At 36.5% G+C, this 11,482-nt stretch overlaps 2 protein-coding genes across 2 annotated transcripts; one reads left to right on the plus strand and one right to left on the minus strand.

Moving 5' to 3' along the window:
- Window positions 1-3,145: 3,145 nt before the first annotated feature.
- Window positions 3,146-5,607, plus strand: LOC137819578 (exocyst complex component EXO70A1). The gene has a single exon (XM_068623472.2). It carries the CDS (start codon window positions 3,351-3,353, stop codon window positions 5,163-5,165), a length of 1,815 nt encoding a protein of 604 aa, XP_068479573.2. The 5' UTR covers window positions 3,146-3,350; the 3' UTR covers window positions 5,166-5,607.
- Window positions 5,608-7,419: 1,812 nt separating this feature from the next.
- On the minus strand, window positions 7,420-11,108 carry LOC137819579 (Lung seven transmembrane receptor family protein). The gene is made up of 5 exons (XM_068623473.2): window positions 10,618-11,108; window positions 9,169-10,087; window positions 8,309-8,404; window positions 7,914-8,050; window positions 7,420-7,793 (listed from the first exon to the last, which is right to left on the minus strand). Exons 1-5 carry the CDS (start codon window positions 10,812-10,814, stop codon window positions 7,619-7,621), a joined length of 1,524 nt encoding a protein of 507 aa, XP_068479574.1. The 5' UTR covers window positions 10,815-11,108; the 3' UTR covers window positions 7,420-7,618.
- Between the last annotated feature and the right edge of the window lie 374 nt (window positions 11,109-11,482).

The raw sequence follows: 11,482 nt of genomic DNA on the forward strand, positions 1-11,482 counted from the left end.
TCATATACTAGAGAGATCGAATAAAAGACGAGGATGCATGCAAAAATCTTGTACATTGATCACGTATCACATTGAGAAACGATTTCTTGTGTAAAGAAAGAACATTAGTCATAACAAGAAACGATTTCTTGTGTAAAAAAAGAACATTAGTCATAACAGTAAACACCATACAAATCAAAATAAAATCGCTTTTAAATCAGACACCAGTATTTTTAAAATAATAAAAGTTGTAATTTTGTATTTTTACTACATAGGAATTTGTGAGAGGCTGACATGTGGTACTTCTAGAAGCTTCGTACAAATTAGTGAAATTTGAGGAAAAAATTAATTGCAATATCTCCAAATGATTTGGTTGCACCACCACTCGTGCAACTCTAAATTCTCAACCATTTTGTGATTTTGTTAGTAAAAAAGAATTTGTTGGAGGATTAGAAGACCTTGAGGTTTGAACACAAGATTCCTGAAACAAATATTTTAAGAAAAAAGAGTAATAATTTATGGTGACCATAGTTGTAAAATTGTAAGAAAATCTCTTTGCTCCCTCCCATACCAATGCTATTCATTATTTAAATGTGTGAATATTCCTTTTACATGAAAATGCACATGTTCTTCAATTTCAATATGGGGTGAACAGGAATAAGTGGTTATCAAAAAATATTTTCTAACATGGGGACCAGGGACAACCCTAAGCCCAAGACGTGCTTAGCTAACTTCCAATGTGCATTTCTGTAATACACATTATACAACACACGTCACTAATTTATCAACTCACCCTTGTTCCACCCAATTCACCTTTTCAATCTCATCCCAAATTTTAGGATTATAATTATATTTTTTTAATAAATTTTTTTGTTTGAAATGTCATATCAACAGTGGGAAAAATATTTCATAATATATAAGTGGATGCAAACCTCACCTTATGAGCTGATTGTAAGGTCGAGTTAGACTTTAAAATTCATCTTCTAATATGATATTAGAGTCTATTATAACGAGAGTTGGAGAGTTGGTTGGGTTGATTATACTACTTCCTATCGGATCATCCATTATATAGTTTCACCCACGAGTTAATGTGTCTCGACATGAGATTGTGTTGAAGATTTCACATGACTAAAAATAAAGACATCTCATAGTATATAAGTGGATGCAAATTTTACCTTATAAAGTGGGGTTCGTAAGATTAAGTTAGGATTAAAATTTGCTTCCTAATAGTTTTCACCACTATACCTTTCAAAGTAAGTCTAAAAATTTGTTGAAAAATATGTTATGATTCCATAACAAAGAAAAAAAAAACAAAAAATTTAAACCTACAAGATTTGTGTAAAACTCTAAACTTTAGGTTGTTTCATCTTAGCAAACTATAAAAAAAAAAATGGGATGCAATTAGTTACTTGATAAAACGAGTTCATTATTTTGATTTGCACACACAATCAATTTTATCATCCATAGTAGTAAACAAAATATGCGCATAAGGTAAAACAAAACAAACCATTTGAATGAAAAAACTCAATTCATTTTGTTTTCTTTTTCTACATGTAAGTTGATTTTACATATCACACATTTTTGGTAAGAAGCTAAACTCTTCAAAGAAACATTAATATTTCACAAAGAAAAAACGATTTTTCATACTTAAATATTTTTATAAAAAAATTATTTTTTCATACTTAAATATTTTTATAAAAAATTATTTTTTCATACTTACATTTTTTAATGGATAAACAAACTCTTTATAGTGTATGTATGGCATGAATATGGGCATGAGAAGGAGAACTTTTCTGTAATTTGAGTGTATGACAAAAGTAGGCTCGTAATAAACTTTATGATTATGTGATGTTATGACATGTATGGTGAGATGTATGATGAGAGAGATAAAAGTTTTGTCGTATGTTGATAATCATGCAAACATATTTATGATTGAATGTGTTGTATATGCAGGCTGTGTGATTATTTATTTATTTATTTTTGGTGTTAAAATGAGAGAGAAAGAAAGGATAAGAAGGTAATGCCGTAACGGAGATTCGTGGGAACAGGACGTGACTCAATTTAATTCCTCTTACGAACCATTGGCTTGCAAAACCTATCCATAAATCATTTGATAAAGACCTTCTTCTATTCTATCATTCATAGATACTCTTTGCCTACCCAACAATAATTATTTTCATAACATAACAATACTAATCTTATAAAACTTAAATATGTAATATCAAATTACTCTTAACTTTACATCATCGAACTATTTAGAACTATTTATAGTACGAAAATAATTAAAATGAGTCATTCAATAAATCAAACTGGTTTAATATGAAATTTCACTTTATCAACCTAATAAAAATAATTACAATAGACATATTCCTGCAATTAAAATAGAAACAGATTTAATAAAAAAAAAAAAATTTTAAAAACTAACAATTATTTCACATTAATAATAATTAATTACAATCATTTTCACACTACACAAGTATCTCAATGGTCTAAAATTTGAAAAAAAAATCGATCTTAGAATATAAGTGGATTTTTCATAAATGGAAAAAAAAGTAAAATAAGCTACATTTAATGATTTAAAATAATAGTAATAATTGAGTATTTATGGTTAGAAGAGTATTAATTAAGTTTGTGTTGAAGAAGAAAATGGAAGATATTAATAATAGGGTTGACATAGATAGTGTGGAATGAATGTAGTAATGAGTCGTTTGTGAAAAGTACGAACCCAGTTGGTTCTCATTGATGTGGTGATTAGTTGCAAATGGAACACTTTTCCCAAACTCATTCATAGTAATATTCATTTACCTCCCACACCTATGGAAATGGAAAGTGATTGAAGCAGTTAGTTAATAGATTCACTCACTCACTCACTCACTCACTGACCTTGCAAGTGTGTAAATTGGAAGCAAAGAGTTGTAGTGTGAGTCTAGAAAAGGAAAAGGAAAAGGAATAATAGAGAGGTTGTTGGCAGCAGACAAAGTTGGAGAAACTAAGGTAGCAGTGAAAAGCATCTGATACAAGAAGAGAAAGGAAGACAAAATTAGTATCCAACTTAATTTAGAAAGTTAGAAAAAATGAGTGGAAAAGGTGAGGAAAAATGGTGTAAGAAAATTGTAAGGTTACGAACGGCGGCATTTAGAAAGTCAAAATGAGTAATGGAAAGAAGAAGTGAAACGCTACTAATCCCGAATCCCACATCGCACAACACAACACACAAACTCTCTTCTTCTCTTTTACCCCAAACGCCAACCTTTTCCACACCTTTTTTCTCTTTCTCTATTATTCGGACAAAACCTATCTCTTTCTTTTTTCTTCTTCTTTCTCTCTCTCTCTATCTTTCTCTGTGTCTCCGCCCCTTGATTACGGTCATCATGGAGAGCCTCCCGCTTGACACGGCGGAGAAGATAATTCTGCGGTGGGACTCGACGGCGTCGGAGGACGCCCGTGACAAGATGATATTCTCCGGCGACCGCGACGAGGCGGATCTCTACCTGCAGGCGGTGGACGAAATCCAGAGGTCCCTCTCCTCCGTTTCCGTGTCGGAGAAAGTCAACTCGGCCATCCAGATCGCCATGGCCCGCTTAGAAGACGAGTTCCGCAACATCCTCATCTCCCACACCAACCCCTTCGACCCCACCACCGAAGACGAGGCCTCCCAAACCCTTGACCCTCCTTCTTCCTCCTCTTCTCCCAAACACCCTGACAACGACGAAAACGACGAAGTCAGCCAAACCTCTCTCCTCCGTTTCAACAGCGACGGCGCTGCTTCCTCCGTCACGGGGAGCTACCGCTCCACCAGCAGCATCCGCGAGATCGATCTCATCCCCTGCGACGCCGTCTACGACCTCCGTTGCATCGCCGAACGCATGGTCTCCTCCGGCTACTTGCGCGAGTGCATCCAGGTGTACGGCAGCGTCAGAAAATCCTCCGTCGACGCCAGCTTCCGCAAGCTCGGAATCGAGAAGCTCAGCATCGGCGACGTGCAGCGCCTCCAGTGGGAGCAGCTCGAGAACAAAATCAGACGCTGGATAAGAGCCGCGAAAGTCTGCGTCAGAACGCTCTTTGCCAGTGAGAAGAAGCTCTGCGAGCAAATCTTCGATGGAGTCGGAACCTCCATCGATGACGCTTGCTTCATGGAGACTGTGAAGGGCCCTGCGATTCAGCTCTTCAACTTCGCCGAGGCGATTAGTATTAGCCGGAGGTCGCCGGAGAAGTTGTTCAAGATTCTGGATTTGCACGATGCGTTGACGGAGTTGATGCCGGATATTGATGTCGTGTTTGATTCCAAGTCCTCGGAGTCGATTAGGGTTCAGGCAGCGGAGATTCTGTCGAGGTTGGGGGAGGCTGCGAGGGGGATTCTGTCGGAGTTTGAGAACGCCGTGCTTAAGGAACCCTCTAGGGTTCCTGTTCCTGGTGGAACGATTCACCCTCTGACTCGGTATGTGATGAACTACATAAGTTTGATCTCTGATTACAAGGTTACTTTGAATGAGCTTATAGTGTCTAAGCCATCCACGGGGTCTAGGTATTCGGGTGATCCTGGGATACCCGATTTGGATTTGACTGAGTTTGAGGAGAAGACCCCTTTGGATGTGCACTTGATTTGGATTATTGTGATATTACAATTCAACTTGGATGGGAAGAGTAAGCATTACAAGGATGCGTCTCTGGCTCACTTGTTTGTGATGAACAATGTGCACTACATTGTGCATAAGGTGAGGGGGAGTCCGGAGTTGAGGGAGATGATTGGGGATGATTATTTGAAGAAGCTCACCGGAAAGTTCCGGCAGGCAGCCACGAGCTACCAGAGGGCAACGTGGGTGAGGGTGTTGTATTGTTTGAGGGATGAGGGGTTGCATGTGAGTGGGGGGTTTTCTTCTGGGGTGTCCAGGAATGCTCTGAGGGAGAGGTTTAAGGCTTTTAATGCCATGTTTGAGGAGGTTCACAGGACTCAGGCGGTTTGGTTGATACCGGATTCGCAGCTCAGGGAGGAGCTGAGGATATCGATATCGGAGAAGCTGATTCCGGCGTATAGGTCGTTTCTTGGGAGGTTCAGGGGCCACATAGAGAGTGGGAGGCATCCGGAGAATTACATCAAGTACACTGTTGAGGACCTGGAGGATGCTGTTTTGGACTTTTTTGAAGGGATTGCTGTTTCCCAGCACTTGAGGAGGAGATCTGAATGATGGAATGGGACTAGTGGAGTGGAGTGATTGAAGTGAACAAGTGAAATGGAGTCTTGCAACTTAGAAGCTAGGACATATTCTTTTAATTTTTTCCCTGGAGCGTTCGGGTAATTGAGTGCTGGCCAATCTGAGGTTGCTCAAGCTCTCGGGTGGGTGCTCCAACAAGATTTATACCATGATGATCCACGATTATCGGGAAACCCTAATCTTGTGTTGAAGATTGGTGTGGCTTGTGAAAAGCCAAGTACCTCCCTCACCCTGAATGCTGCTGCCTGTAAGCACGTTATTTGATTTCTCACCACATTCTAGATTTTGTTATTTGTTTATATTGGAATTTGTTGTACGTGTGTTTTTTTTTTTTATAAATTTTCTCTAAGGTCGAAAAGGGCGGTTACTTTTGTAGCTTCAAATGACTTCTATACAATGTGATAGTTTTGCACTATATGCTTTGTCTTAAATCTTAGTTCTAGATACATTTCGTCTTTAGGCACCTGTATGTATCTTCTGTTTTTTCTATCTAAGAGGTTCATGTGGAAAACAGAAGAGTATTTATGAGATATATCGCACACACATAAAAGACCTTGCTTAATAAAGAATCCTGCCACATTTGGTTACCGAGTAATGTGTATACACAGCTTTATAGCTCTTGATAAGTGCATCTGATACGAACTACTTTGGGTAGGCTGGATTCTTGGACGCCTTATTATTTGTTATTGGATAATCGTTACTGAATTTTCCTTCTTTCTTTCATGGACCACTTAGTTACTAATTACCCACTGTTTACAAGAGTTTAAGTTTTATTGAAAGGTTGCGTTAGGTTCATTCTGAAAGGAGGCCAAGTTTCTGTACTTGAATGTTAACCTTGTAAGCACATTCTTATACCTTTTACCGGAAGTAGGCCACAATTTCTTTTTCGTTTTTGTATTTTTGTTAAGCATTCCGTCCAAGCAGCTTATGTCTTCCTTCCTTCCGCACCAGAAAACTACAAGAATTTGGAAGTTCTTCAGGGGATGGGTTTTGGTAACATAAGCATTTGAATCACCTTCGACCAAGAGTAAGTTTATTTTTACAGTACAGGAATAAGAAGAATCAATAAACAGGATTTTGTTGAAAACTTGAAATCATGATGGGGGTATTATTTTAGTAAACATTAAATGTTACATTTTGTTACCAGTTGGCATAAAGGAAATGATGTGAGATATAATTTGTTGTTAGAGAGAAGCCAGAAGTTCATGCAGTTCCGTGACCACAAGGCTAAAATTCCTGTGATTGGATCACATAAGTTTTTGTTCCCATCTAATTTTAGCTGTTAGCCATTAACCTACCTTCGTATTCTCCTTAGTTCAATTCAACATCAGGAACAGGAAAAGCTGGATCTATCACTGTTTTGTATTCCATATTTGCGTAAATATGAAGGTGATGCCTGAAAACGAAAGCAACTGGATGTATGTATATACAGTTAGGTAGTTGTAATGTAGATGGGTTTCTATTTCCTGTTTAGTCTTTTCAAAAAAGAATTCACTTATATTTTGAAGTATTACATTTTCTTCCCATTATATTCTCAAATTTATTACTCCTTATCTATTACTAAAATGATAAGTTTTTTTTTAAAAATAAAATTGTTTAAAAAATAATGTTTATTGCTGAAATAATCATTTTGGAATGATAGATAACTCATCGATATCGTTTTAAAGTAAAATCTTCTGTAAGAAGAGCTGAAACAATTAAACGTGAGTGTGTATATATAAAAGGATTAACGAGCTCACAGCATAATCAAATTGGTGACGAACCATTACGTTTGAATTAGCTTGTGTTAAATTATTTTTTAAAAGGTAATGTTTTGTTTATGCACACCTAAGCATGGAGTATGAGAGAAACTGTTCTACACTTCTCTTCTTCCTTATAGGTCAATAATTGAATTCTTTTAGTCCTAAAAGTAAAATTACAACTACAAGTCTGGATTCATCGTAAAAGATAAATAAAGTTTGGATTATTAAATTCGTGTTGATAGCTTTGCATTGATAAATCGTTTTTATTGACCTTTACCAACTCAACTCTATCCTTAAACTTTAGGGAAAGAATATACATACAGAAAAATAAAAAATACATGGATTCAAAATATCATTCATCAAATACGAAATAATAAAATACTGATAGAATGCTATACAGCTGGAAACTAAACTAAAAAAATTCCATCAAGTGTCCCCACATGTATGCATGCATGCACATGGATAATATACATAACATGGCATGATTGGAAAAAGGTTCCTTTGTATTAGTAAAAAGTAACTAAATTATATTCTTGTCCATTGGCATCACAGGAACACACAGGACTCTGTCATGTAATCCAATCTGGTAAGGAAGTATGTCCTGAGAAAAAGGGAGATAAAAGAATTAAAGAAAGAGTCATGGAGCTAATTTTCAAAAGGGGGTACAATAGAAGCAAGAATCATTCATTCTCTCTTGTCTTCTTCTAAATCATCATTTGAATTCCCGTTACTGCTCTGCACTGGTCTAGCATCTGGCACACTTCGAACATCTTTTGAAGAAATAGGTGATGGTTTTATGAGCGTTAAAGTAGTCTCATCCCTATCAAACTCATCGCTCCCATCATCACGGTAAGCGTATCTGTCAACAACAGGAACAATAGTGAGTTACAAATGATGTGCATGGACAGAAATGTTGCTCTAACGCAGACATTAAAGAATGTTGATGATGGAAAAACTTAGAGAGAGGTGGATTTTTTACCGTGTTGCACTTTGAGATGGTGCCCAAAGAATGCAGATAATACACAAGAGAGAGTAAGACAGAACTTGCCAGAATGCTGGGATGATCCATGCATTCCGCCATTGCTCATTGTATACATCATTTGATTTGAAATAAAGCTGAAAGAGAAAGTAGAAAAATAATGAAGACTTGATATATAAAATTGACTGATGAATTAAACCAGTAAATATGCAAATAACATCTATTTTCTAACACATTTCCTGATCTAGTTTTGGTAACAAAATTACAGCTCATTTTAATTTGTTTACAGCATCAGAATTCATTGATTGCATAGATGACCTTGAGTCAACTGTACAATAACTAGGTGTAGTTAACGTGCTAAGCCCAATTGAAATATGTTTCTGCCTGTGAATTACCTCATAACAAATCCAGCCCACAGATACAATCACAGCTGCTGCCAAAGCATTAGTGAACTTCCTGTAAATATCTAATTTTATCATCATCCTTCTGGCCTGTTGCATTTCATAAGCCCAGAAGAGTCAATTTTAGATAGTTATATTAAAAGACATGACAAAGTGAATAAATCAGTCGTCACATTACATGATGCAGCAGCATGGCAAAAGTCTAAGATAATCATCCTAGTTTGTGCACAAAAGCTATAAAACAGAATAGGATTCATGGAATAAGATCATCAGGGTCTGATACTTCAACCTGGGAAAGAATATTTCATTAATTCAATTAAAGAAAAAAAAACTATAATTTGACCATTAATTCTTATTTTTCTACATATATATCATAAAACATAGCCATGAAATATCAAACATGAAAAATACAAAATATTGGCAAACCCGAGGGAGAACTGTGTAATGTCCTCCCCCATGTTACTTGATTACTTCACTCTATATAGCCCATCTGCCCTTATATTCTGATTTATTAGTTAGAAATGTAACAGTACTTTTTTATGGCAATTCACTCCCTGAGTCTCCTCCTGCTAGATAACTCTTTCAATAATACTGTCATGTCATATTTCTACAAAATTTAGAAAGGATATGATACCATAACAGTACTCCTCCTCCCAATTGCCACCCACACAGTGCTTTAAATAAAAATTAAGGAAAACCGTGACTGGCAAGTTTACCGAAGAAAGTGAAAATTTTGCAGCCCTGCAGGTTATGTCCATTTACAAGAAAAGCTACTTTATGTGTGAGACAGAAGAAAAAGCTCACATGATGTTCAAAGAATAAAGAATATTGGGAAAATCTTAGAAGATGAATACCTGAAGCTTATTTAAAGTTGCAGAGAGTGAAGTGAAAATCCAAAGAATGAAGAACACATCCAACACTGCAGCCGGAAGAACTAAGAACAGTTTTGCCTTTCCAGAAAGATCACTTACTGCACCAACATTTTCTACCAACTCAAGAACTTCAGATGCAACAAAGAAGGTTCCTCCAAGCAAAACCACCTTTGATGTAAGCCCTCCAAGGGAAGGTCTCACAACACCATAGCCCATTGAAACCATTAAAATGACCAAACGTGCCACTGTCCGCTTAACAGTCCCAAAGGTGACTGCCCATATGGTTGTCCCAGTTGGCCTGATTCCAGTCTCACTGAATTCAGCATAGTCAAAGTACCACAGAGCCATCTCAAACATGCCTAGGGTTATCACCAGGGTAATGCAGTTCTGCAGGGGAAAAACTTCCCTCCAAAATCTAGCATATTGAGAAAACCAAAATATCCCAAGCAATACATATGCAAAAGACATAAATTGGTAGAAAATTTTCATAGGTGCCATTCTACCAGGCAGATAACCAGAGGGGTTTTTCCATACAGTTTTCCCTTCCACAACCAATTCTTTAAGCCTAGTATCACAATGAATGAAATACAAGTTATACATCCCAGTTTTTGTGATTTGTATAGCTTTCATGGGCAGCACTGCCACTTCATCATCAATTTTAAAAGAGACACCAAAAACTTGAGGCCAATCAGGATTCTCTACAGAAGGGCGGTAAATCACCTGCCCTTCAGCACACACACCGAGTTTTGCTAGATCACCGGTGCAGCAGACAGCCCTTTGACCCCCATAAGCTGAACCACCAATTGTCTCTCTATCTTCAACTTCAAAAAGAACAGCTTGAATCGGCCATGAGCTGAAGTTGGAAAACTCCTTGTTTCTCCGAAATGTAATCCTATCCAATCTGGATTTTTACATTACAACATATAAAACCGAATCAACAAAACATCAACATAACTTTTATGTAAGCTAAAAACTTTTATTATATCTGTTGGCTTGAATTGAGCATAAGGCGTGCTCAATTCAAACATCAGCATAACTAACAACAAAGTACTAAACAAAAACAGTGGTTTTGGGACTCATCCACAAGAGAAACAGTTTTCCAGCTTTTAATCCAACTAGTTGAAATCCTACGATGAGTATCCTAACAAGTTGACTTTTCAAATCTGACAAGTAAAATTACACATTTTACTTACACATTGAAGTTAATTAAAAGCTCACATTTTACTTACACATTCTACCAAGAACCTCACAACCACCACACTGAAAGCTCAATGCAGCAATTCAACAAGCTCCCTAACATTGTCAATTACATTTTTCACACAAAAAACATGCAGCAATTCTGAATCTGGCGGGTTACACTAAACAATGAAGATAAATCTTAAAGAGAAGTGCTTTCACATGGCAAGAAATTGAAGGGAGAAGTGAAATGACCGTATGAAGGATTCAGGATTCGGCGGAGGGTAAGCGTCGGTGAGATTGGGGACGGAAGCGTAAATTCCTTCGCTACCTCCATGGACTACAAAGGCGTTGCCTTTGGCGGCGAATTTCTCCCCTCTGTAGTCGTGAACAGAAGCTTCGGCACAGAGGGACAGCAGAAGCAGAAACGCCAGAACCGAGACCCCACACATTTCACACACACACAGAAACTGGATCTGTAGAGGGAAGAGAGAGAAAAGAGAGAGAAGAAGAAAAAAATGTTGTGTGCTTGAGCTGGAACAATGGTGAGTGAGTGAATTATTAGTTTAACAGAGTCATCAAGAAAAGGTAGATTATTGAATGCAGTTCAGTTTTTATTATTATTTGCTTTTACAATATATAATATAGTGTTTTCTGTAAGAAATTTTATGTGAGAAATATGAAATTAGTGGTATTTTTACTAATTAATTTTTTTGTTGCCAGACACAATTTAATTTCTGTCATTTGTTTTAATTTAATTCAAAGAATCAGTGCTTTTATATATATATATATATATATATATATATATATATATATATATATATATATATATATATATTAGTCAGCCACTGGATTCTCTCCGCAAATTTCTTGTTTTATAGTGAGTGGTCTTCATAGAGGTGTCGGTGTCTTTATATGAATAGTTAAAAAAATAAAAATAAAATGCATTTTACCAATGGTACTGTCACTGTCAGAATTCAAAATAGATGGCTCACAGAGTCAATATTATTATTATTCTTAAAATTTAGGTTGAAAGTAGTCTTATAATTTTTTATATATTTACTTGTGAGTTATTAGTGGTAAATTTCGAATGGAAAAGTTAGTTTTTTATTTATTTATT

This window comes from Phaseolus vulgaris, chromosome 10 (genome assembly GCF_051622355.1).
Source record: "Phaseolus vulgaris cultivar YP4 chromosome 10, ASM5162235v1, whole genome shotgun sequence".
NCBI classification, from domain to species: Eukaryota; Viridiplantae; Streptophyta; class Magnoliopsida; order Fabales; family Fabaceae; genus Phaseolus; species Phaseolus vulgaris.